General features: G+C 48.3%; 3 protein-coding genes across 10 annotated transcripts; 1 reads left to right on the top strand and 2 right to left on the bottom strand.

The window, feature by feature from the left end:
• The first annotated feature begins 140 nt into the window (after positions 1 to 140).
• PSMC3IP (PSMC3 interacting protein) lies at positions 141 to 11,974 on the top strand. 4 transcript variants are annotated; one of them, XM_081027276.1, is made up of 9 exons: positions 154 to 287; positions 397 to 744; positions 845 to 945; positions 1,126 to 1,215; positions 9,893 to 10,004; positions 10,743 to 10,888; positions 10,969 to 11,022; positions 11,167 to 11,226; positions 11,307 to 11,974. In XM_081027276.1, the coding sequence occupies exons 2-9, from the start codon at positions 711 to 713 to the stop codon at positions 11,361 to 11,363; spliced, it is 654 nt and encodes a 217-aa protein (XP_080883402.1). In that variant the 5' UTR covers positions 154 to 287; positions 397 to 710; the 3' UTR covers positions 11,364 to 11,974. The 4 variants fall into 4 exon arrangements, 3 of the variants coding, with proteins under 3 accessions (XP_080883401.1, XP_080883402.1, XP_080883400.1); XM_081027275.1 differs by having other exon boundaries at positions 141 to 744; XR_013991841.1 differs by lacking the exon at positions 154 to 287 and having other exon boundaries at positions 376 to 744; positions 10,969 to 11,226; positions 11,307 to 11,395.
• MLX (MAX dimerization protein MLX) lies at positions 11,597 to 16,231 on the bottom strand. 2 transcript variants are annotated; one of them, XM_081027273.1, is made up of 8 exons: positions 15,811 to 15,869; positions 15,380 to 15,416; positions 14,864 to 14,953; positions 14,486 to 14,592; positions 14,156 to 14,255; positions 13,865 to 13,964; positions 13,296 to 13,497; positions 11,597 to 12,554 (listed from the first exon to the last, which is right to left on the bottom strand). In XM_081027273.1, the coding sequence occupies exons 1-8, from the start codon at positions 15,850 to 15,852 to the stop codon at positions 12,498 to 12,500; spliced, it is 735 nt and encodes a 244-aa protein (XP_080883399.1). In that variant the 5' UTR covers positions 15,853 to 15,869; the 3' UTR covers positions 11,597 to 12,497. The 2 variants fall into 2 exon arrangements, with proteins under 2 accessions (XP_080883399.1, XP_080883398.1); XM_081027272.1 differs by lacking the exon at positions 14,864 to 14,953 and having other exon boundaries at positions 15,811 to 16,231.
• A 401-nt stretch (positions 16,232 to 16,632) lies between these two features.
• Positions 16,633 to 20,956, bottom strand: COASY (Coenzyme A synthase; the record flags this gene model as incomplete). Of its 4 annotated transcripts, none has more annotated exons than XM_081027144.1 (10): positions 16,633 to 17,022; positions 17,124 to 17,270; positions 17,360 to 17,457; positions 17,630 to 17,714; positions 17,891 to 17,955; positions 18,037 to 18,226; positions 18,359 to 18,490; positions 18,759 to 18,973; positions 19,743 to 20,690; positions 20,843 to 20,956. In XM_081027144.1, the coding sequence occupies 9 exons, from the start codon at positions 20,440 to 20,442 to the stop codon at positions 16,963 to 16,965; spliced, it is 1,692 nt and encodes a 563-aa protein (XP_080883270.1). In that variant the 3' UTR covers positions 16,633 to 16,962. The 4 variants fall into 4 exon arrangements, with proteins under 4 accessions (XP_080883270.1, XP_080883272.1, XP_080883271.1 ...); XM_081027146.1 differs by having other exon boundaries at positions 17,630 to 17,708; XM_081027145.1 differs by having other exon boundaries at positions 19,743 to 20,453; positions 20,843 to 20,906.
• Positions 20,957 to 25,874: the final 4,918 nt, after the last annotated feature.

Here is a 25,874-nt window from a genome sequence, read left to right as displayed (position 1 = left end):
GGAAAACACCTGCCAGGTGTTGCCATAGATTGACCCGGCCTACAGGAAACTTAACAAGTTTTGTGGGTTGAGAGCCCCCTCCCAGCCCTACCTTTCCTTGGCGTTAAATCGACAGCATGAGTTGAGCGCCCCCTGTGTGCGGCGCTAGGTATCGGACAAACACGGGTGGCGATGCTCTTTCCGGCACGTTTACACATTCTATTAAGTTTTCGCGACCACCCTCCTACTAGTACCTCTTGTTCCTCTTTTACAAATGATAAGACTGAGGAAGAGCACTGGTCTGTGAGGTAGGACATGTCCCTGTGGGTAACTGCCCTGTGACCTTGAGCAAGTTGCTTGCACCGCGGGAATTGACCCTGAGGTTTCTTTCCGTTCGCACACGCGGCCCTGGTCCAGACCCGTGTGCAGCCGCCGTTGGGACGGAGTCTCGAAACTTCCAGGCGTGATTTACTACCGCCTTCGTTCCGAGCGGGAGGAAGGAGAGGTTTGAAGCGCGCTGCGCGACCCCACTCCTCCCCAGAAAGCCGGGGGCCGGCGGTCAGGCCCTCCGCCCAACCTCCAGGACGGAATCAACTACGGGGCCCGGGGAGGGTCTTCTCACTCCTCGCGAAGGTTTCCCTTTCCGCCAGTCCCCCTCCCGTCACCGGAAGGAGCCGTTGCCCCGAGCAACTGTAACGTCCGGCTTTCCGAGTTTGGCGGCGGGAAAAGCCATGAGTAAAGGCCGGGCAGAAGCTGCGGCCGGAGGTAATCGAGCCGTGGGCTGTGGGGAGACCGAGAGGAGAGCGGCTGGGGGAGGGGGTGTCGGCTGAGTGAACCCCCTCCCCTGCCTCGTCTCTCCCGGCAGCCCCCGGGATCCTCCTGAGGTACCTGCAGGAGCAGAACCGGCCCTACAGCGCCCAGGATGTGTTCGGGAACCTGCAGCGGGAACACGGACTGGGCAAGGCGGTGAGGACCCTCTCCCGGATTCCTCTCCTCGGGACCCCTCGAGTCAGCCTGGGTGTCTGCCCTCTCGACGCTTCCATTCTAGCCTAGGGCTTCCTGAGGCTTGTAGCGCGCTGCCCCCCATCACTGACTGCCCGGCCTGAAGTCCCTGTTCCGACTGCTCCGCCCCCTCCCTTCTGCCAGGCGGTGGTGAAGGCGCTGGAGCAGCTGGCCCAACAAGGCAAGATCAAAGAGAAGATGTATGGCAAACAGAAGATTTATTTTGCGAACCAGGTGAGGGAAACCTGCGCAGATGATCACCCCTGTGAAAGCCCAACATTAGGTGAATCAGCCCCTAGTATGAATTCTCTTTGGGAGACTTGAGGCATCCCGTGAAACTCAACTGTCTTACATCATTAAAAAGGGCCCCAGCCGTTTTATTTATCTTTTTTATTAAATGTATTGGGGTAACATTGGTTAATGAAATTATATAGGTTTCAAGTGCACACTTCTATAATACATCATCTGTATATTGCATTGTGTGTCCACCACCCAGAGTCAGATCTCCCTCCGTCACCAAATATTTGAATCCCTTTACCCTTTTTTTTTTACCTCCTCCCTGCCCCTTTTCCCCTTGGTAACCACCATACTGTTGTCTGTGTCTATGAGTTTTTGTTTGTCGCTTTCAGTGTTATATCTCACTGTTGAGTGAAATTTTACGGTTTTCAGCTTTTTCTGTCTGATTTATTTTGCTTAGCTTGATAATCTCAAGTTGCTAATGGCAGTCTTTCCTCTTGTCTTTTTTCTTCTTTTTATTATTATTAGGGAATATTGGGGAACAGTGTATTTTTCCAAGATGTCAAGTCGTGTTTTTCCCCCAATCTAGTTGTGGAGGGTGCAGTTCATTGGCCCATGTGGGAATCGAACTGGCAACCTTGTTGTTAAGACCTCATACTCTAACCATCTGAGCCATCTGGCCGCCCAGTGTTTCATCTTTTTCTTATAGCTGAGTAATATTCTGTTGTATATATGTACCACATCTTTATCCAGTCATCTGTCAAAGGAAACTTCAGTTTCCATGTCTTGGCCACTGTTAATAATACTGCAGTGAACATAGGAGTACACATATCTTTAAGAATAAATGTTTTCAGGGCAGCCAGTTAGCTCATTTGGTTAGAGCGCGTGGCTGCGAACACCTAGTTTGCCAGTTCGATCCCCGCATGGGCCACTTTGAGCTGTGCCCTCCTTAAAAAAAAAAAAAAAACAGGAAGGAAAACTTCAAATGTTTGCAGTAGACACCCAGAAGAGGGATTACTGGGTCATATGGTAATTCTATTCTTAATTTTTTGAGGACCCTCCATACTGGTTTCCATAGTGGCCGTACCAGTTTACATTCTCACCAGCAGTGTATGAGGGTTCCTTTTCCCCCACAACCTCTCCAACACTTGTTTTTACTTGTTTTGTTGATAATAGCCATTCTAACAGGTGTGACGTGGTATCTCCTTGTAGTCTTGACTTGCATTTCCCTAATAACTAGTGAAGTTGAGCATCTTTTCATATATCTGTTGACCGTTTGTATGTCTCGGGAAGAAGTGTCTGATCAAGTCCTCTGTTCACTTTTTAATTGAATTTTTTGTTGTTGAGTTGTATGAGTTCTTTATATATTTTGGATTTAGCCCCTTATTGGAAGTGTTGTTTGCAAATATTTTCTCCCATTCAGTTGGTTGCCTTTTTGTTTTGTTGATGGTTTCTTTTGCTGTGCAGAAGCTTTAGTTTGATATAGTCCCATTCATTTATTTTTGCTTTCACTTCCCTTGTCTTTGAGGTCAAATTCATAAAATTCTTTCCTAAGACCAATGTCCATAAGTTTAGTACGTATGTTTTTTTCTATGCATTTTATTGTTTCAGGTCTTATATTTAAGTCTTTGATCCATTTTGAGTTAATTTTGATGTATGATGACAGAAAGCAGTCTAGTTTCATTCTTCTGCACATGGCTTTCCAATTTTCCCAGCCCCACTTATTGAAGAGGGTTTCTTTTCTCCATTGTATGTTTTTGGCTTCTTTGTCAAAAAATATTTGCCCAGGCCGGCTCGGTGGCTCAGGCGGTTGACGCTCTGTGCTCATAACACCAAAGGCTCCTGGTTCGATTCCCACATGGGCCAGTGGGCTCTCAACCACAAGGTTGCCGGTTCGACTCCTTGACTCCCGTAAGGGATGGTGGGCTGCACCCCCTGCAACTAACAATGGCTGAATGGCAACCTCCATAGCTAAGATTGAAAGGACAACAACTTGACTTGGAAAAAGTCCTGGAAGTGCACACTGTTCCCCAATAAAGTCCTGTTCCCCTTCCCCAATAAAATCTTTAAAAAAAAAAATTATTTGCCATATATGGGTTTATTTCTGGGTTCTCAATTCTGTTCCATTAGTCTGTGTATCTGTTTTTCTGCCAATACCATGTTGTTTTGATTATTGTTGCTTTGTAACATAATTTGAAGATAGGGAGTGTGATATCTTCTACTTTGCTCTTTTTCTCAGGATTGTTTTGGCAAGTCAGGGTCTTTTGTGATACCATACAAATCTGACGATTTGTTTGTTCTATTTTTTTTTAAACGCCATTGGGGTTTTGATGGAGATTACATTAAATCTGTATATTGTTTTGGGTAATACGACCGTTTTAACTATGTTGATTCTTCCAATCCATGAACGTGGAATATCTTTCCATTTCTTTGTGTCTTCTTCAGTTTCTCTTGTAGTTTTCAGTGCATAGGTCTTTCACATTCTTTGTTAAGCTTATTCCTAGGTATTTTATTCTTTTCTTGTTGCCATTGCAAAAGGAATCGTTTGTTTTTTCCATTTTTTTCTGAAATTTCATTGTTAGTATATGAGAATGCAATGGATTTTTGTACATTGATTTTGTATACTGCAACTTTATTGTATTTGTTTATTGTTTCTACTAGTTTTTTGTTGGAGTCTTTAGGGTTTTCTATTAAAGAATCATGTCCTCTGGAAAACGTGACAATCTGACTTCTTTATTCCCAGTTTGGCTGCCTTTTCTTTCTTTCTCTTGCCTGATTGCTCTGGCTGGGACTTCCAAGACTATGTTGCATAATAGCGATGAAAGAGGGCATCCTTGACTTGATCCTGGTCTTAGAGGGAAGCTTTTAGTTTTTCACCATTAAGTATGATATTAGCTGAGGGTGTGTCATATACGGCCTTTATTATGTTGAGGTACTTTACTTCTATACATATTTTTTTAAATGTTTTAATCATAAATGGACACTATAGCTTGTCAAATGCTTTTTCCTGTATCTATTGACATGATCGTATGATTTAATCCTTTATTTTGTTTATGTGGTGTATTACATTGATCGATTTGCATATTGAACCATCCTTGCACCCTTGGACTAAACCTCACTTCATCATGATGTATAATCTTTTTAATGTATTGTTGTATTCGATTTACTACTGTTTTGTTTAAGATTTTTGCATCTATATGCATCAGAGATGTTGATCTGTAGTTTTCTTTTTCTGTGTTATTCTTACCAGGTTTTGCTAGCAGGATAATGTTGGCCTCATAAAATGAGTTAGGAAGTATTGCCTCTTCAATTTTTTGGAAGAGTTTGAGAAGGACAGGTATTAAATCATCTTTGAATGTTTGGTAGAATTCACTAGTGAAGCCATCTGGTTCTGGATTTTTACTTTTTGGGAGGTTTTTGATGACTGTTTCAATTTCCTTACTGTTGATCAGTCTATTTAGATTTTTCCAGTTCTTCATGATTTAGTCTAGGAAGGTTATATATTCCTAAGAACCTGTCCATTTCTTCTAGGTTGTTGAATTTGGTGGCATGTCCTTTGTATTTTTATGGTATGTATTTTTATGGTAATTTCTCCTCTTTCATTTCTGATCTTGTTTGTGTCTTTTCTCTTTTTTCCTTACTGAGTTTAGCCAGGGGTTTATCAATTTTATTAATGTTTTCAAAGAACCGGCTTTTTGTTGCATTGATTTTTTTTTATTGTCTTTTTGTTCTCTGTTTCGTTTAATTCTGCTTTAATTTTTATTATTTCTTCTGCTGACTTTGGGCATCCTTTGTTCTTATTTTTCTAGTTTAAGATGTAATGTTAGGTTGTTTGTTTAGGATTTTTCTTGTTTCTCGAGATAGGAATGTAATGATATAAATCTCCCTTTGATTACCGCTTTTGCTCTATTTGATATGCTGTATTTCCATTCTCATTTGTTTCTGTGTATTTTTGACCTTTCCTTTTATTTCTTCTTTGATCCAGTTATTCTTCAGTAGAACTTAGTTTAATCTCCGTATATTTGTGGCTTTTCCTGCTTTTTTGCAGTTGATCTCTAATTTCAAAGCATTGTGGTCAAAGAATACGCTTAGTATGATTTCAGTCTTTTAAAATTTGTTGAGGCTAGTTTTGTGTCACAACATTTGGTCTATCCTTGAGAATATTCCATGTGTACTAGAGAAGAATGGATCTGGTGTTCTGGGATCTTTCATCACAGAACTCGAGATTATACATGTAAATGTAAATTTGCATGTATACTGTAAATGTCGATTATGTCCATTTGGTCTAATGTCATTTAAGGTCATTATTTCCTTATTGATTTTCTGTTTGGATGATCTATCCATAGCTGTCAATGGGGTATTTAGGTCCCCTAGTATAATTGTGTTTTGGTCAATTTCTCCCTTTAGTTCTGTCAGTAGTTGCTTGGTATATTTCGGTGCTACCTGATTGAGGGCATATATATTGATAAGTGTAAGTGTTATGTCTTGTCCATCTTTGTCTCGTTACCTTTTTTATCTTGAAGTTTATTTCGTCAGATACACGTATGACTCCACCCGCTTTTCTCTGGATGCCATTGCTTGGAGTATCGTTTTCCGCCCTTTCACTTTGAGTCTATATTTGCCCTTTCAGTTGAGATGTGTCTCTTGAAGGCAGCATATGGTTGGGTTTTGTATTTTGATCCAATCTGCTACTCTTTGCCTTTTAATTGGTGATTTCAGTCCATTTACATTTAGAATGACTATTGACATGTGAGGATTAACTATAAGTCATTTTATATTTTGTTTTCAAGTAGCTCAGTGTCTCCATTGTTTCTATGCCCTTGTGTTTCTGTCTGTTATTTTAGTTTGGTTGTATTCTATTATTTTTTTTCCTGTGTCCTCCTTTTTTTATGTTATGTACCTAAGTTCTGGATTTTTGTGTGTGTGCTTACCATTTATATAAAAAAAAGTTTCATACGTACAGTAGTTCTTTTTCTTCTGCATGCATCTCATCTCCATTCCCCTTTGCAAATTCAGACCTTTATCCCCTCCCCTATTATGTTTTTGTTGTCACAAATTATCCCTATTTATGCTGTGAGTTCATTTCCGATTTGCAGTAGCTATTCTCTCTCTATATATAACATCCTTTATGTTATATTTAAGTGTATAGGGCCCTATTCTAAATAAGGGCTGCAATTTCCTGCTTCTGTCTGTCTTTTAGTCATCTTACTCATAGTTTTGTATCCTTTTGTCTTTTTGTTTCAGATATAATAACCTCCTTCTGTATTTCCTGTAATGCAGGCCTTGTGGTGGAAAATTCCCTCTGCGTCTCTATGTCTCTATTCTCCTTCAGATCAAAGGATAATTTTGCTGGACATATTATTTTTGGCTGGTAATTTCTCTTTCAGTAGTTTGAATATTTGATTCCACTCCCTCTTAGCTTGTAGAGTTTCTGCTGAAAAATCTGATGATAATCTAACGGGATTTTCTTTATAGGTTACCATCTTCTTTTCCCTGGCTGCCTTGAGAATTCTTTTTGTCAGTAATTTTCGACAGTTTTAATATAATATGCCTTGGAGAAGGTATTTTTGGATTGATATAATTAGGTATTTTGTTTGCTTCTTGGATTCAAGGATCCAGTTCTTCCCATAGGCTTGGGAAGTTCTCGTCGACTATTTGTTTGAATAGGCTCTTTTCTCCCTCTCTTTTCCTTCTGGTATACCCATTATTCTTATATTGTTCTTTCTGATAGAGTCAGTCCTGATGGAGTTCTTTCATTTTCTTTCAGCTTTGATGTCTCTCTCTTCTTCCATCTGGGCCATTTCCAGATTTCTATCTTCGATATCACTAATTCTTTCCTCCATCTGGTCATTTCTATTTCCTAAGCTCACTATTTCATTCTTCATCTCTATAGAATTTCTATTTGGTTCATTTTTTTTAAAGTTTTGATCTCTGATAAAGTATTCCTTTTGTTGATTTGAGTTCATTAAATTTCCTGAGTTTTTTTTACCTCGTTGAGTTTTTTGAGAACCAGAGTCTTGAATTCTGTCATTTAAATAACCCATTTCCATGCCTTTAAGTTTATTTTCTGGAGTTTTTAAATTTTCTTTCTGAGCTGCCCCATTATCTTAGTTGTTCATGGTATTTGATGGATTATTTCTCTGCCTAGCCATTTATGGAAATGAACTCTGCCCCACCCCCCTTTTTTTAAAGAGTGGTACTTTATTAGCTGGTTGATCAGGTTTTTCTTTTGTTTTCCAGCAGGTGGTACTGAAGCACAAGTGTTTTAGTTTCTCTTGCACTGCCCTAGCTTCTTGGATTTCTGCTGGGCGGTGGAAAATGCATTGTATTCCCTGGGGATGTGGGCCTCTCCTCTGTGACTAGGTTGCCTCCGTCTCAGGACACCACCCGTGGGAGAATGTGGGGGCACTGGGATTCTAAGGCCCTGAAATCCTGGTGCTGCCTCAGCAGCCAGATGCAGTGTTGCAGTGCCTGAGGTGTCTGTCCTCGGTCTCGCTCTGGGATCAGCCTTGATGGGAGGGGGCAGAGTGGGCTGGGAGAGGCTGCTGGTGTGTGTGTGGCTTGTATTCTCCTCCCAGTAATGGCAACTGCCAGACCTGCGCTGCCTCACCTCTGTATCTTCACCCTTGTACCTGGAATTAGCCACAGTGTGCGTCTGCCATTTAGGAGCTGTCTCTCCAGTTCTCAGAGCTGTAGATATTATGCTTTTTAACCCAACACTCACTGCTACAGTGTCTTCTGTGGCTTGCTGCTAGCTCTGGGAGGGTGCAGGGACCTAGCCTTCCTTTAAATCAAAGTGTGTACTCCTCTGGCTAGGATCCACACTTCATGAGATTTCCAGATTTAAAATACGATAGATGACAGAAAATCTTGAATTATTGCTACTAAGATCCAGTTCCGCTTGGAAATTCTTATTCCCAGTCATCTAGATAAGAAGCACCGTCTGCCAAATGATTTTCCTTCTGTTTCCATTCCCCTCCCTAAACACACACATTTTGTATCTGCAGCTCAGACCTCCACCTGGATGTCTTTCAGAGTCATTATTGCTAAAATAGAATGCCCCATCTCTCCCCAAAACTGGCTCCTCTTACACTCTTCAGAATGAAATCACTCTTCACCCAAGCCAGAGACTAGGGAGTCATTCTTAACTCCCCTTACCTCATATGCGTACTCAGTCATCAAGTCCAACGGATTCTCCCTTCTTGAATCCATCCTCTGCTTTGTACCCGTCATCACTGCTCAGGTGCAGGCACTGCTCATCTATTGCAATATCATCCTAATAGATCCCCTGGCCTCTTCAAATATATCTTAAACATTGCAGCCAGAGTGATCATGTTAATGCAAATCTAGTCATGCCATTTCCCTACGTAAAACTCTAGTGCTCTCTGGAACAGGTAAAAGGCATTTGGAGACGTGGCCCCAGCCTGCCTCTAGCCTCACCTGTCCATTGTTTCTCCATCCATTAACACTAGACTGTTGATGTGTTTTATTCCTGTATCCTTTGCTCATTGTGCTTCTTCTGCCTGGAGTTTTTTAAGTCCCTTCTTCTTCTTCTTCCTCTGCACAGCTAACTCTTACTCTTCCTTTAGGATTTCACTCAGGCATCACCTCCAGAAACCTTCCCAGAATGCTCGAATTCCCACTTCGGGTGCCTACTTCTTTGAGGCATACTGTAATGTAATTGTATATTTACTTGTCTCCCTCCCTACACTGTCCTAGGACAGACCCCATTTCTCATTCATCTTTCTTTACTTAGCACCTCCACAGTATCTAACATCCAGTAGACATTAAATACCCATTTAACTGAACGAAACCACCATCAAGGCCAATTTTCCGAAAATAGGTTTCATTGTGTTACTATTCTATTGAAGATCCCCTAAAGGAGAAGGTGGCAGACTTTTTTCTGTAAAGGGCCAGCCAGTTAATATTTTTATGCTTTACAGTTGGTCTCTTGTCACAGATACACAACTGGCACGATTACTCAAGCCACCACTGCAGAGCAAAAGCAGCCGTAGACAGCATGTGATGAATGAGTGTGGCTGCGTTTCAGTGTATCTTTGTTTTCAAAAACATGCGTCTGGCAGGATTTGTCTTGAAGGCTGTCATTTGCTGTCTCCTGCTCTAAAGATTTACCTTGCCTTAATGTAGAGCCCAGACTGCCAGACTGGCATTCACGTCCCGTTTACCAACTGACAAGCCCCCCTCTGAGCACAGTCCTTTTCTAGCAGGTGGTCTGTCACCGGAGAGGCTCCTCAGATTTTTACTGGAGTCCCTTAACTGAGTACCGCCCACCACGACTCTGTCTGGAGTCTTCACTTCCTCTTATGGAAACCCCTAATTTAGGCATCACTTCTTGGGAGAAATGCTTCTTTACTCTTTCAACCCAGTGAGATGTTTGACCACTACACGGAAACATTTCTGTCCTAATCAGTGTCCTCCCAACCTAGAAGCCTCTTGAGGACGGCGTCAAGTTTCAGCTTGGATACCTTTTTGCTGGACCCAGCACTAAGCTGAATGATTTCTCAAGCGTACCCTCCCACTGTTTCCCAGACCCTTCCAAGGGTTGGGGAGTCCCCAGGTTCTTGAGTGTATGTGCATGTTGTCTTTCCAGATGTGGGTTCCCATCCCATGCCACACATCAGCCCACTTCTCTTTTTCTTTTTGTCTCTGGCAGGACCAGTTTGACACGGTGAGTGATGCCGACCTCCAAGCCCTGGACGCCAAAATCGTGGCCCTCGCTGCCAAGGTGCAGAGCGTGCAGCAGAGCTGCCGTCATATGGAGGCTGGTAGGACTGGGCAGGCCCCAGAGGTGCCTCTAGTGTCAGGGTCAGTCTGAAGGTCAGGAATTACAAGTGAATTGTTCGCTGACTGCGGTGTTGTCGCGTTGCAGTGAAAAGCCCTTTGCTGGGCTGCCATAAGCCTTACATTAAAAGAAACGTATGACAACTCATGGCTTTTGAAATACAAATGGCCAAGACGTGCGTTTGCTTTCCCTACCTTGATTATTAGTACTGTATTTCCCCGAAAATAAGACCAGGTCTCACATTAATTTTTGTTCCAAAAGACGCATTAGAGCGTATTTTCAGGGGATGTCTTATTTTTTCATGTACAACAATCCACATTTATTCAAATACAGTCATGTCATCTTCTTCTGGAACATTGTTATAATGTACTAAATGTGTCCGTCTGGCTGAAGATCTTAACTGGGGCTTATTTTCGGGAAACACGGTATACTGTTCCCACACTTTCCTTTATTTTCTGATTCTTTAACTGGCTACAGCTAACTGTCTGTTCAGCCTTGTACCCTATCACTATGGGGGAGGAAAGGAAACTAGAATAAACTGATAATTCTGTAAGCCTTAATCTCTCCTGAGCATTTCCAGAATAAGGGGCCCATTCTGGACCCTGTGTGTAAAACCCAGAGCAAGTGAAGGCCTGGTCTCCTCCCCCAGGGAGCACCCACAGGGAAAAAGAGAACCCCTTCCTTGGGGGTGGTCAGTAATTTCAGGGAGATGTAATTTCAGAGCTGAAGGAGTTAACTAGTGCCCTGACCACACCGGAGATGCAGAAAGAGATCCAGGAGTTAAAGAAGGAATGTGCTGGCTATACAGAAAGACTGAAGAACATCAAAGCAGCCACCAACCATGTGACCCCAGAAGAGAAAGAGCAGGTAGGTTGGGAATGAGGACAAGGGTTGACCCCAGCGGCTACTGTGGGACTGGGGTTCAGAGGAACCTGTTTCGGGTCTAGGTGTACAGAGAGAAGCAGAAGTACTGCAAGGAGTGGAGGAAGCGCAAGAGGATGGTAAGTACAGAGGCTCTAAGGCAGGCCCTGGAAAACGGCACCCTCCCCACCCCCACCCCCCGGAGAAATTGCTGCCCCATCTCCCGGACCTGTCAGGCAGGGCCAAGGACTGCCCTTCTGTGAAGGCATCTTGTTTCTTATCAGGCAACAGAACTGTGTGATGCAATCCTTGAAGGATACGCCAAGAGCAAGAAGCAGTTCTTTGTAAGTGGTTCTCTCTCCCTTCCTGCTCCCCTGGAGTTTCATCCGGGGAGACCTCATTCACGTGTCTTGCTGCTCCGCAGGAGGAAGTTGGGATAGAGACTGATGAAGATTACAATGTCACTCTCCCAGACCCCTGAGAGCCCTTCTGGCAAGACTAGGGGATGAGGACGGAGGTGTTCGGGCCGGCTTTTTGTTGTTGTTTCTGCTGCTTTCCACCTTTGAGCAGAGCAGTTGGGAGCGGGGCATAAACCAGAGTATTAGGCAAAGGGAGGGAGCACTGGTTGCCTGGAGTGGATGGTCACATTCCCTGCATCATCCACATTTCAATTGCTTCAGCTTAACACTTACACTTGGAACAACGCTAAACGCAAGCATTTGCCAATATTTATTGTAACAATTTGATATAAAAATATTTAGTTTCCCCTGGATAATCAAACCTTCCAGATATCAAACGTGAGGAAGGCAAAAGGGACCCTGGGGGAGAGGGGGAGAGAGGCTACTATACACAGCATTCGAGGTGCCCAGGGCCATACCCCGGACTCTCCTGGGGTCTAGATCCCAGGCGGCCTCCACCCTTTCACTCCTCCCCCAAGTCCTGGGAGAAATTTAGGCAGCACTCAGGTGGTGGCGACAGATACATTTTACAGAAAGACTGGGATTGTTTTTGAGGCCCTGTTAATTTTCTAAAATTGTAACATTAGCAAAACTGCATTGTTGGTATTTAAAAAAATAAAAGCTTTAGTATGTGGTGCTGTGTCATTCTTGATTGTTGTGCAATGCTCCTGCCTGTGGGGACAGAGAGGGCGAGAGTAGGCGGACAGGCTGTTTCAGTGTACTGCCCAGAGTGGGGGAGGAGAGAGAGGTGATAGACTAGGAGGCGAGGGCAGGAACCTGGCAGCCCTGCCCTGAGCTGCCCAGAAAGCCCTGGCTTCACCTTGGGCTGACAGGCAGCTCTAGCCTAGGCATGAGGAGCCCTTCCACCCTTCACGGCGCTCGGAGTATTTTGTACTCCTTACACTCATCCCAAGGACTTCTGTGGGGTAGGGGGCAAGACTGGGTAGGTTCGAGCTCTATGGTCAACATAATAAATTAATCAGAAGCTTTCACAAAACAAATTCCCCAGCCCCACTGAGGATGAGGGGGCCAAACACCAAGGAAAAACCACCTGACGGCCGTACGGTGTCGAAGTTCAATTTCACAAGCCCAGCGGCTCTAGCCGAGCAGGAGATTCAAGGCCTCTTGTCGGCTGTTCCACAGGTTCCAAGAGCCAGTCAGTAAAGCTGGTTCTTCAGTTGGTGCAGGACACTGATCACGATCTCCCGTAGGGTCTGGTGGGGACAGCAGAGAAAGAGGCGATGCTCAGGTGAGCCTGCCTAAAGCAGGTGTGCTCTTTAGTGTACAGTAACAAAGCCCCCGGGAGCAGACGTCTACCCCAAAACAGGATGGAAGAGGGGACAGCTATGTGACAAATAGAGAAAATGTTAGTGGTAGAATTTAGGAGGTAGGTATGTGAACGTTCATTGTAAAAATCCTCTCGATGTTGCAGTATGTTTAAATGTCTCACAATAAAAACAACGGAAAACAAAAAAAAGAAAGCAAGAATCTCAGATACAAGTTCAAGCCTCTCAGAAAAAGCGACCAGGTCTCAAAAGCAGAAGACTCAGTATAATACTGCACCATTACGAATGATACTAAAAACAGCCCTAGGAAATACTTTAGTAGGCCTGCGGGTGGGGGCCAGGAATTTTTCCAAAACCCACAGGTAATTCTACTGCAAGTAATGGGGGCTTCCATACTGGGCAGCCGAGGAGTGACCAAGACGGCCACAACATGAGCTAAAACCAAGGCCAAGCTCAGCCTTGTAGGAGTAAGCACTCAATCATACTTGCCAAATGAAACCATAACAGGAAAATTTGGGCTTTAGAAAGTAAAGAAGGGGGAAACTAGAGTATTGAAAGTTTAGCAACACCCTGAAGAAACCTAAAAGCTGCTACGTGCTTTTCTGAAAATGGCCTGCGCCCCTTGGCCCGAGGGGAGGGAGACCCTCAGTGACCACTGCTGTCCCATACCTGAGGTTTACAGTGCTCCTCGATCCAGCTGAAGACACAGGCCGACAGCTCTTGAAAGCTGGCCATGGAGATGGAGGCATTGAAGGACTGGAACAGGGAGTCCATGATGCCTTGAAACACGTTGAACTTCACCTGGTCGGAGACTTGGTCCTCCCCTTCGTGGGGGTTGTCCTGGTGTGCCTTCACAATCTGCTCATAGTTCCTGAAAGGAAGCAGGCCAGGGCTAAGGTACTGAAGCAGCTCTCCCAGCCCGGGAAAAATAATAGGGTTACCCTGTGTACCCCCCAGGCAGGGGACTCCCAGAGACCTTTTGGGATATAGTCAACATCAGCTAGCTATTGCTTCTAGGTCAAAAATGGAGACACGTCTTCTCTAAGCTTCCTTTCATTAATCCAATTGGCTTTTGCAGAGTGTCTCCTGTGTCAGGGACTGTTGGGGTACAGAGTCCTGCCTCTAAGTGGCCACCTGAGTGAATCCTCTGATGTGGCCTTTGAAAAAGGGCGGGTGTGAACTGACACTGGCCTGAGTCCCCTCGAAGCCTGGTTCCCCCAGTTCAGCGCCCCTCTTACACTTTCATGATCTTTAGGGCCATGACGTCCTTGCGTAGAGTGGACACCTCCTCCTCCTGCTTCTTCTTCTCCTTGTGCAAAAACTGGATGTAGTCAATGGCTAGGGTGTGGGCGGGAAGAGGATGTGAGCACAGAGGCAGTCTCAACCAGAAGGCCAAGCTGAGTTTGTTTCCCCATACCCCAATGGCCCGGCTACAACCACCCCCCCAGGGCCAGGCTGAAGTGGGTACGAGGCGAGCCATCTCACAGCCCCACTGGCTCCAACCCCTCCAGTGCTCTCCCTGCCCATACTTTTCTGTAGAACGATGGCTTTGCTGAGCTTTTGGGAGCCAATGGAGAAGTCCTGCTGCTGGCAGGTGGGGACGATGGTCTGAAGGTCGTCATAGCCTCTCTGTGGAGACGCAACAGAAATGGGTCCCTTAGCTCGGAGGGGTTAAGGCAAACTGACACGAAACTTTTCTTCCATGACACCAAGTTCCATGCTCACAAACTAAAAGGGGTGAGGGGCTGGAAGGAGGGAGGTATTCATGTCCAGGGACTAGACGAGCTGCCCCCAAGGAGGCTCGGGACTGATGGGGTCAGGGCACAGTGCCTCTGGAATATGCAGGGCCCTCCAGTCACCTTGATGGCGTCCCTCCTCTTCTGTTCGGCCTGAGTGTGTGCTCGCCGCCGCCGGTCCTTGTAGGACTCCTTGTAGGACTCCTGGTGGTAATCACTGTCCTCATCATCTACGCTCAGAGTTGGGGACAGGAGAGGTCATTCTGGGGCCCAGTGAGACCCAGCTAGTCCACCTTTCCCTAACTGGGAAGAACCACCTGTGCCCGGATGGCAGATGGACTTGGGACCCTAATATGACAGATGAGGTGAAAGATGGTGAGACCCTGCATCTAGCGCTGGGGCTCTAGCACCCCCATGTGGACGGCTGGAGCTTCCTGTCTAGGATAGACACTAGAACCATGGCGTACCTGCCAGCCGAGTGGGGGGCATGTTGCTGCCTACCTGTGTTGGGGACAGAAGAGGCACTGGTGGAACCGATGCTATTAGCTCTGGACACTACACTCCCCTTGCGGGTGCTTTCTACAAAAAGCCCTGGAAAAGAGAGGCCCCAATCACTAAGGGGTCGCGGGGAGGGGGGGCACTGCTGGGCCCTGAGATACCTGTGGGCATAATGGCTCCCTGATCCTTAAATGCTGACCCCTCTCTTTCAACCCCAAAGCCAGCCATACTGGGCCACCAGTCCTGGTAGTGCCATGTTGCAATGCTCCTGTCCCTACCGTCTGTACTGCTCCACGGGCCTACAAAGATACCCGCTGGCTCACGAAGGAGCATCTGGACACGATGAGGGTGAGAAAGTGACCAGCTCCAGAGCAGAGGGAACTAGGGGCCCCTTCCCTCACTGTTTCAGGCTCAGGGACAGTGGGCTGTGGTCAGGTGTGGCTGGCAAGGCCACGCGAATCTATAAGGCTGAAGTGGGAGTGTCACTCCCGAGCTGAAGCCGACGTGGGCGGCACTTACCCGGGTCCAGGCTGTTGTCGCTGTAGGCATACTCCACCTGCGGCGCCGAGCAAGGGAGAGACTCATCAGACCTCGGCCCCTGGGGGAAGCCGCTTCCATCCACTCTGCGCGTACACACACCGCGGTGCACAGGCAATGGAGGACCCCCCCCCAGTCAAGACTGGCTAGGCCGTGGGGGTGCCACCTCTCGGCATGATCCCACCCGCCCCAGTGCTCCCCCTCCCCAGCCCTAAACCCTGTCCCCCCCACACTCGCGCGCACACAAGCCTCAGTCGTCTCCCCACTTTGGCACACGTGGGGGGAGAGCTGCCTTCTCTGCAGCCCCAAGGGGGGCTTTGGGGACCGGAGGGACTCCCTCATCTTCCGGACCCCCTACGTGCACGCGCCAGACTCGCTCTCCCCCCACCGGCGTGCGCGCCCACAAGGCTTGCCTTGACCCAGGGGTCCTCCGGAGAGGCGCCGCGTTCCGTCATCTCAGACCCACAGCTCCGGAAACTAGCCACCCGGCGGGTCCCCAGCCGTGAGGAAAAGGCGAGGCGCACCCACGTGACCCAAACCCACCAACCCGCGACTGAGGGGCAGGGGCGGGGCGAGTGTGGTGCGCGTGCGCAGCCCGGAGACACTGAACCGGCTGTGGGCCGATCTTGGTGTTCCAGCCTACGCAGGTGGCCTTGGGGACGTTCTCCCTGTCGGTCACTCCCTCCCTTGGGGTAGGCACTCTGGGGTGGCAGCGACATGAAACATTCTATGAAATGGGGTCCCCTCAAAAGGCTTGTCCTAATGTCACAGATAGTTGTGCGCACGCCCACTGCCAGGCCAAGACGGCTCCCGGGTACACATGTCCCCCAGGCCAGCCTGCTCGCTCACCACGACTTGTAGTCCTGGCCGCCTCGTCCTACCTCACCGAGCTGCAGGCTCTGTGATGGCAGAAGGCCGCCTGGCTTGTTGAAGGATGGTTCTCCAACACCCAGCCTAAGCGTCTGGCAGGATACTTGTGGAATTAATGCTTTCAAAGAGATCATTGGCCAAGTTATGCTACTTTAGAAATAAGGAAACTGAGGAACCCAGAAAGCCTGTAACTTGTCCAAAAGCACACAACTAGTCAGTGATAGTCAAAGCTGGCCTCAGGCTGGCTAGCTCCAAAGGCCATGCTCTTAGCCACTGCACTCCTGGCTTCCAACAGGCCTGGGCCCTGCACTCGTGGTTCAAGTGTCCAGATACCCAGAGACATCGGAGCAGACACCATACAGACATCACCTGGAAACATTCACCTTTAATTATATTACACGTTCCCGCATTTGCCCCAGCCCCAATCAGCTGTAGGTATTAGACACCTGTAGGCAAGAATGGGGTTGGAATGCCAAAGGAGCCTGCTCCCCCGTGAGCCGTATCCTGTGTTGGCCCAACACCAGCAGCTGGGTAGGCTTCCTGTGTCCACCAGGCCCAGCCCTGCCCAGCCCAGCTTAGCTCAGAGCCCTCTAGGCCCACGCCAGGGGGAGCATCGAGGCCCCCATTCCTCTTCACCGCCGGATCTCTGGGGAGCTCCAGGGGCCAATGTGGCCCCACAGGAAACTCCTTGTCAGTCATGGCCCTGATTGTGTCTTGGGGATGCGCTTCTGCAGCAGGGCCCAGGCTTTCTCCACCTTTAGGCAGGCCAGAACGTTGGGAGGAAGAGAGGACCAGGTCAGGCAGGCACCCACCGGAAACTCACTCCCCACAACCCAGCCTTTCCCTGGGCACCCACCTGGCGCTGGGTGACATGTGGCTCCCACAAGGTGCTCAGCACCACGTGGCTCTGGTCCACAAGCTGCTGCCCACTCATCTGGCTCTGCAGCCGGCTTTGAGCTGCAGCCTCACTCAGGCCATCCCTCTCCACAATTCGTCGTACAGCCTGGGTGCAGACATGACATCTGTCAGCCCACTGGCTGAGAGCAGGATGCAGTCTGCAGTGGGGATGGGGTGGCAGTGGGGTCCAGATACCTCAGTCACAGGGATGACAACGGTCCACACCTCATGCACCATGTTCTGCCAGCCGGCTTCAAGGAGCATGGCAGCGTCGATCACGCACACATGATTTCCTGTGGAGAGACCCCCAGTCACTGCCAGCAGCATCCTGCCACTTGCTACCAGAGATCCAATGAAACACAGTCCCTGGGAACTTGGATGGTCTGGCTTGGGATGGGGAAACTCCCAGGGGGAGCATCTGCTTAACTGTGCCCCTTGGCTGCTCCCATCATCCCTTGCACTCACCCTCAGCCACAGCCTGATCCATCTCCTCTTGGGCCAGCTTTGCGATAACTGGCCACATAATGTCCGTGAGCATCTTCAGCTGCTTCTGAGGACGGAGGGAGTGGGCAGTGATGACCTCCCCTTGGTGACAGAGCCAGCTCGAGGGAGGAGGTAGTTGAGAACAGATGAATGGGGACTGGCATTCTGACCTACACCAGAGGTCCACTGGGTCCCAAACCCCGGGTCTAGAGCAGCTGAGAACCCTTGCAGAATTGTGTTTACCTTGTTGCCAAAAACCCGGCTGCCCAGAATCTTCCTGTTGATAATGCCATCTTTATGCAGAATATCTGGATGACAGAGATAGAGGACTGGGCAAGACCAGGCCATCTCCTCCCTTTAGACCTCCTCTAGCCCTCTCTAGTTATTACCTGTTCCAAAGGCTTCCACCACAGGCTGGTAGGCAGGACCACCTGGGGCATAGGCCCGATGGCCCAGTTGGTCACTGTCGATGACAAATGCCCCCAGGCCCTTCAGTCGCTGAGCTACTGAGCTCTTCCCAGAGCCACTGATGCCTGTCAGTCCAATCACGTAGAGACACGAGGGGAGCTCTGGCCTCTCCTGGGGTAGATGAGAGGGAACCCCACAGTTACTAGGATCCTCAGGCTCATGCTTGGGGTGAACACTTCAGTCTCTACCCTCCACTATTTCCAGCCCACCTAAGCAGGGGGGAAGGACGGAGGACGTGCTTACATATGGCGGCCGAAGCAGGTTTCCCAGCATTCGCTGGCGGAAGTTGGAGGAGCTGACTTTGTCCTCTTCATTTTCCTTGTGGCTTGGGTCCTTCAGTTGCTGGATCTGGTACAAGACAAGCTCTTCCAGGTCCTGAGGTAAAGGAAGAGGGGTGAAGAGAGGGAAGGGGTGAGATGAAGAAGAGCAAACACTGACACCCAACTTGCCCCCTATCTTCCCCTACTTACTCCAGAGGTAGAACTTGCCTCAGAGGGCAACCTGGGAACCAGTTCCTCCTTGACTCTTTCCGCCACCTCGAGCCCTTTCTTCCCTCATCTGGGGTCATGGGACTTTCAACAGCCCCCACAATGGCCCTCCCCATCCCCACCCACTCCCTCTGCTGGTCTCCCTCAGGGGTTACATTCTCAAGGCGGAAGCGGTTGACGGCCATGCCCCCACGACAGGTCTCCTCGCTGACCACCAGGAACTCCAGGGAAGGGTCAGAGCCAGCAGGCCCATAGGGGTCCAGCAGGCGGACGATATCAAAAGTCAAGGAGGGCTTGATGTCCACCAGGAACTCACTCAGATGTTTCACGCGTTCTGCGTAGGGTTGGAGCAGCTCAGGGAGCAACTTGCCTGAGGAAGGAGCCCAGAACAGTGAGATCTTTTTATTGGGGAGGAAGAGTGTGGAACAGTTTGGGGAAGTGTCCCTAAGCATCCTATCTCCAGAAGGGGTTGGCAGGAAGGAAGGGCTAAACTGGGAAGTGGTCTGTGAAGGGAAAGCTATGAGGGACAGGCAGCAGGCAAGGATAGTAGTCGTTGCAAGGACTGGCATGTGTCCAGAGAACTAGTAGCGCCAGTGAGCATCAGAGCCAGACAGACACTTCCAAGAACCATGTCATCCCCCAGTCCCTTCTGTCTCTGCCACTACCACCCACAGCTCACTCACCCTTCTATTCCCAGGGTGTCAAACTTTAGGGGTTTTTTTTGTTTGTTTTTTTAGTTGCAGGGGGCGCTGCCCACCATCCCTTGCGGGACTTGAGGAATTGAACTGGCAACCTTGTGGTTGAGAGCCCGCACTCCAACCAACTGAGCCATCCGGGAGGCAGCTCAGCTCAAGGTGCCATGTTCAATCTTAGTAAAACTTGAGGGTTTAAAAGTACAGATTCTTTGGCTCCACATTTGGGGGAATTCTGATTGAGTGGTGACTAGACCACACACTGAGAAGGCTGACTTTATTCACTTAACAAAACTTCCTTAGCACCAACTGAGCGTCAGGCACTGTGACATTTGGGAGAGGGTGGAAAGCAATGGATGACCCCAGCCTTCCTCAATCTTGGCATCGGTGGGTGTAAGGAGTTTTGGGGGTCCTCCACCACCCTAATCCAGGGTCTCTCTCACTCACTCTTCAACAGGTCTTTGTCTGCTACTCCCACCACAAGCTGCTCCTGGGCCAGGATACACGAGACACTGAGCAGTACCTTGTGGGCATTGTGCAGGCGGTCAAACGTGCCACCCACAGCCCCACGGTGGTAGCCACGCACCGGCTGCTTTGGAGACCTGGCCACGGGGGAGGATGGCCTGATGGTGGAGGGTAAGGGGACAGCCAGGGGCTCCACGGACAGCTCTCCAGGCCCATAGTCGGGATAGAGTAGCACTGAAGCCAGCTGCGGACAACAACTGTAACAGCTTGTGGCGTAACGCTCCAGCTGTTGCTTGACCGGGTTGTACTGGCTTCCATCCAGGGTCTGAAAGTCAGTCAGCACCACCTCGGGCGGGTGGGCCAGGTTCTGGACGGAGCTGGGCACGGGAGGGGGAAAGGCGCTCTTGGGTCGGATGTTGGTCAGCAGGATTCTGACGTCCAGGTGCGTGTGGACGTTGGCGCCGGCGTAGAAGTGCGTGATGAGATCGAGAACCTCAAACGTGGCCTGCACGGGGCTCGACTGCGGCTGAGCCGGGCCCTCCAGGCTCATGCCTGGCTGCAGGTGGACATAGAGCGTGTGATTCACCAGCCGGGCCGCCGAGGTCAGGATAGAGGCCAGGCGAGGGGCCAGCGAGGCCAGCGGCGTCGTCAGTACCAGGAGGCCCGACCGGAATACGGCCATGCTGCCTGGGCCTGCAGACAGTCAGGGAGACCAGGCGAGGGTGACTGAGGGGGGATGTGCCTGAGGCCGATCTCCGTCCGGGGCCTTGGACCCAAGATAGGGGGCGTGGAGCAGGGCCGGGGTCTCAGCGCCCATCGAGAGGAACCGGGGGGAGGGGCCGGGCTTGGTACAAGGCGCCTCGGGGGTGTGCTCTAAGACTGCATTTCCTCATTTCTCAGCCAGAGCAGTGAACTCGCTGAATCGAAATCCTGGGGGAGGAAAATGGACAAGAGCCCCTAAGTCATAGGTCTGGGGGTCCAGAAACCCCGGGCTGTCTTACTAAGCTGCAACAGGGTCTTCAAGGAATCAAAGGGGGGGGCCTAGAGGTGGACACTCATGCTCGGCTCGGTCCCCTACTTACTGAGACCGCCAGGATTTGGTTCCGCGGGCAACACCGCCGAGGCTTTCCCCGGACGCGACCCGGAAACACTAGTTCAGGAACTGCGACTCCGAGCTACGGAATCCAAGAAAGGCCAAATGTCTCAACGTCTGTCTGGCGAGGAATTGTCGCGAGATTTCTCTTAGGGTTGGGCACGTCCTACTAAGGGGCGGGGCCTGTTTGCGGAGGTGGTGCTAGTCACACAGGGACCGGGCAGGGAGGACAGGCGAACTTGAAAGCCCATTTCACGATGCCCTTCAGACGCTGAGAGAAAGATTGGCTTCAGGAGACAGCAGCAAAGGCAGCACACCTGGCTTTTTTTTTTTTTTTTTGACAAAGTATTTTTTTTTTTTAACAGGACTTTTTTTTTAATTGGGGAACAGTGTGTACTTCCAGGACTTTTTTTTTCCAAGTCAAGTTGTCCTTTCAATCTTAGTTGTGGAGGGCGCGGCTCAGCTCCAAGTCCAGTTGCCGTTGTTAGTTGTAGGGGGCAGAGCCCACCATCCCTTGCGGGAGTCGAACCAGCAACCTTGTGGTTGAGAGGACGCTCCAACCAACTGAGCCATCAGGGGCTCAGCGGCAGCTCAGCTCAAGGTGCCGTGTTCAATCTTAGTTGCAGGGGGTGGAGCCCACCATCCCTTGTGGGACTCGAGGAGTTGAACTGACAACCTTGTGGTTGAGAGCCCACTGGCCCATGTGGGAATTGAACCGGCAGCCTTCGGAATTAGGAGCATGGAGCTCTAACTGCCTGAGCCACCAGGCCGGCCCTTTTTTTTTTTTTTTAAATTGGGGAATATTGGGTAACAGCGTGTTTCTCCAGGGCCCATCAGCTCCAAGTAGTCGTCCTTCAATCTAGTTGTGGAGGGCGCAGCTCACTGGCCCATGTGGGAATCGAATTGGCAACCCTGTTGTTCAGAGCTCATGCTCTAACCAACTGAGCCATCCGGCAGCCCCTGGCATTCTTTTTTAATAAAGTGCTGGGACGGAGGTGGGGGTGTTGCAGGGTAGTGCTTAAATTAGGGCTCAGCGACCCGAAACGCCTTCACCCCCCACCCCATCCCGTCTGAGGATCCTCACATAGGAGACCACAGGACAACTCTGTACAAGCCCGTATTTCACAAATGGGAAAATTGAGGCCCTGTATATTTAGGTACATATAAGGGAGGTAATGACAGACACCATGTTTCGTGACTCCTGTGAGATGCTGTACAACCCCACCCCCAACAAAACAAAACAAAAAAAGCAGTGATGCACCGGTTTGCAGGAGAGAGGAAGAGGAGGAGAGCTCTACATGTGAGTTCTGTAGAGCTGCTAGAGGAACAGGAAACAAGGGGGCAAGAGTGGGAGGCGAGGGTTTACTGTGAAGCTAATGAGTGCTGGAAAAGCTGGACTTGGTCGTCTCCGTGGGGAGGGGAAGCCAGGTTGCCATCCGGAAGCATTTCAGGTAAATTGTCTATGGAGATCTCAAAAAGGAGGGAAATCAATCTCCAAGACTCTAGTAATGTGCTGTGGTTTATTTTCCCAAACAAAATAGATGCTAACTTTCACACTTAATTAATGTGTGCTTTTTTTTGGTATTCTTAAAGAGGTCCCCCCAAAGTGTATAAGCCTCTGGCCCCACAGAACCTGGATCTGCCCCTGGAGTCAAGGATGGAAAGTAATAGAGCCACAAAGGCCCTGAGGCCAGGCTTCTTGCAGGAGACATTTTAAGTTGGATTTTAAAGAGAGGACTGGTTTGAAGAAGCACACTGCAAAGACTGTCAGGAAACACCCTGAAACGTCAGGACACACAGTCTCATGTACCTACTCTGAGTCACAATTGGAGTAGAGCATTGAGAGGGTAACTGCTGGGTGACTCGAGCGGGACGTAGGCATTACGAAGCTCCTCAACCCCCAACACCCGTCCTTGGAATGTATGCTCTGTACACCAATCTCACAGTGTGAGCCGTCTTCAGGGACAAAGCTGTGAGAGAGCAATGTGTTGTCGAGACCCTCTGGAAAGCATATGAAGTCTGACACTTAAGTTCACGAACTCATCCTAGAAAAAGTGCTATATCCCTCATTGCTGAATATCACTATGGTCACTATGGTCCCCTTGGGAAGCTATGCACCCATGCCAGTGCCTAATCCACCCTTCAAAGCAATTTTGGAACTCTTTTTCTGGAATGGCCATCAGAGCTGTCATCATATTACCCTTGATGTCCTGAATGTCATCAAAATGTCTTCCTTTCAATCTTTCCTTTATCTTTGGGTAAAGGAAGAAGTCACTGGGGGCCAGATCAGGTGAGTAGGGAGCATGTTCCAATAAAGTTATTGGTTTACTGGCTAAAAGCTCCCTCACAGACAGTGCCGTGTGAGCTGGTGCATTGTGATGCAAGAGCCATGAATTGCTGGCGAAAAGTTCAGGTCATTTTTGTCTTAACTTTCTCATGCAGCCTTTTCAGCACCTCCATATAGCAAACTTGGTTAACTGTTTGTCCAGTTGGTACAGATTCATAATGAATAATCCCTCTGATATCAAAAAAGGTTAGCAACATCATTTTGACTTGATTTGGACTAATGGAACTGTTTTGGGGTGGAGAATTGGCTGACTTCTATTGTGCACTGTCATGCAGGGACTCAACTCCCGCTCCCCGTAGCACCGGGTAATGCAGGATATGGTGAGGCCAAAAAGGAACACCCACGGAGCCATAGATAAGGGAGTCACACCACTATATTCTCGATGTTGGCTGGGTTGGAGACACAGGAAGCAGGAGCCACATGACCCGCAACCTGCCAGCCACTTCTCTGCCAACCAACCTCACTTGCTAGCTGCAATCCACGCTTGCTAGCTTAGCCACAGCAGTTATATTAGTGGCCAATGGCTAACCGGTAACAGCTGATGGCCAACTAGTCACAGCTGATGGCATCTACTACCCGAGCCAGCACCTTTCTACTTGAGGCCGAGAGCCTGGAAACTGCTCTCTGGGACTCTGTTCCCTCTACATGCACTTTGATGCTTTGTTTCAGAGTCGTATTAGTATACCCATGTTTTATCACTAGTGATAACGTGGCCCAAAACATCATATTGCCTCTCCGAAATATCTTGGCAAACTGTGACTCTCCTTTGCTTTTGTTCATTGGTGAGCTCCATTTTTACACACACCTTTCTCATGCCAAGATTTTCTTAAGATTTTCCTAATCGTTTCTCTATCAATGTCTACTTGGTCTGCTATGCTTCTCACAGTCAGCCGATGATTTTGACTCACAATTCAATGAATTTTTGCAATGTTTTTGTCAGTTCTGCTCGTTACTGGACGCCCTGACCTCTCATCATTAGTGATGCGTTCTCTCCCCTCAGAAAAACATTTAATCCATTTGTACACTGCCGTTTTCTTCATGGCATTGTCCCCATAAACTTGGACAAACATGTCCCTGATTTCACTTTCACTGTTGCTAAGTTTAACAAGAAATTTAATGTTTGTTCATTGCTCTAATTCAATCTTAGACATTCTAGCGACAGCACACAGAAACACACAACAATAATGAACGCCACTCAGGAAGACACCACCACACGTCAACAGGAACACAGCTGTGAGACACTGATATCCAAAGTTATGAAACCTTACCGAGCTGTTTGTACAGTGCTGCCAATGAAAGCGCACGGTGGCCAGTTCTCAAACTTAATTGTCGGACCTCCTACATGATGGAACCTAGTTAAGGCCACCATATAAACTCTTCAGAGTCTGGTGGGCTGATGGCGGAGATCTACTTGTCTTGTGGCACCCAGGACAAGCCTTGTAAGTAAGTTTTCTTGCTTATTAAACCTGCCACCTACCAATCTGGAGTGGTCTGCTTCTTTCTTCCATCTCTCCTCATCCTCCATGTACGGGGGCCAGTTTCAAATTCCACCCAGGGAATTCCCCAAGTTGCGAACCAACAGTCACTTTTATTCAGTAAATGTGTATTTGGAAAGGTTCAAATCAGGAAAGGTTCTAGGCACAAGTTATCAACCAGTGAACAAAACAAAGTCCCTGCCCTCCTGGAGCTTAGATTCCTGTGTGTCTTGAGCTGTGGTGCAAAGGCTATAAATAAACCTATAACAATGAAGTCAATAAGTCAATAAATAAATCTATGACACATCTAGTGGTGATAAATGCTATGGAGAAAAATAAAACAGGGTAAGGGTACTGTAGCGGTACTGTATGCTATTTTAGATTAGGGTCATTTGTGAAAACAGCAAAGACCTGAAGGCAGAGATGGAGTTGGAGATCAGGGAAAGTGAACCACACAGAGGGAACAGCCAGTTCAAAGGCCCTGGGCCAAAAGGTTGGTAGAGCTGAATCAGATGTAGGAGAATAGTGAGAGATAAAGTCACAAAGGAGGCTTTTAGTGTATTAGGTATGTGAAGATGATAAGCAGGCAGTTGGAAATGTGTAAGCCTGGAGTTTGTGGGAGACAAAGGAGTTGCAGATACAGGGCATTTTTTGGTGGGGGTGGTCATCAGCATGTAAATGGTATTTGAAGTCATGGGACTGTTACCAAATCACCTCCCCAAATTCAGGTTCACGGACTCGTGGGCCAAAACATTTGAGACACTGGTGCTTGGAGATACAGAAAGGTTTATTCGATTTGGCCATAGCGAGAAGACAGGAAAGCAAGATCTCTCAAATCTGTCTCTCCCAAAAAGCAAAAGTAAGGAGTTTTTATGTGGCTGGGGAGTAAAGGAGGGAGAGAAATCTGTGTTTCTTTAATCATAGATAACACTTTTTCACATCAGACTACTGGGCATCAGCCAGCAGCTGGTCTCAGCTACCTTGGAGACATTCCCTCTTGCAAAACAAACTCAAGTTCTCCTACAGACCTTGGAGTTATCTCCTTCTGCTTGACAAAGAAATACCACATCAGCAACTTATGACTACACTCCTGAGAACGAAAGTTGAGCAGAAAGTGCAGTTAACATGTGAACAAAGATCTAATTAAGAATTAAATTGTTTAATTCTAGCTGCCAAAAATACTAGGGGCATTAAAATCA

This window comes from Rhinolophus hipposideros, assembly GCF_964194185.1.
Source record: "Rhinolophus hipposideros genome assembly, chromosome: 20".
Lineage (NCBI taxonomy): Eukaryota > Metazoa > Chordata > Mammalia > Chiroptera > Rhinolophidae > Rhinolophus > Rhinolophus hipposideros.
This window is presented reverse-complemented; position numbering and strand designations above follow the sequence as displayed.

Coding starts and splice junctions, on each gene's coding strand:
- MLX (XM_081027272.1), bottom strand. CDS start 16,116: ATGTCGCTGCCACCCCAGAGTGCCTACCCCAAGGGAGGGAGTGACCGA. Junction 13,498..13,864: donor GCCCTAAAGATCATGAAAGT/GTAAGAGGGGCG, acceptor GCTTCCTTTCAG/GAACTATGAGCAGATTGTGA. Junction 12,555..13,295: donor AGGAGCACTGTAAACCTCAG/GTATGGGACAGC, acceptor TGTCCCCACCAG/ACCCTACGGGAGATCGTGAT.
- PSMC3IP (XM_081027274.1), top strand. CDS start 711: ATGAGTAAAGGCCGGGCAGAAGCTGCGGCCGGAG. Junction 745..844: donor GGCAGAAGCTGCGGCCGGAG/GTAATCGAGCCG, acceptor CTCTCCCGGCAG/CCCCCGGGATCCTCCTGAGG. Junction 946..1,125: donor AACACGGACTGGGCAAGGCG/GTGAGGACCCTC, acceptor CCCTTCTGCCAG/GCGGTGGTGAAGGCGCTGGA.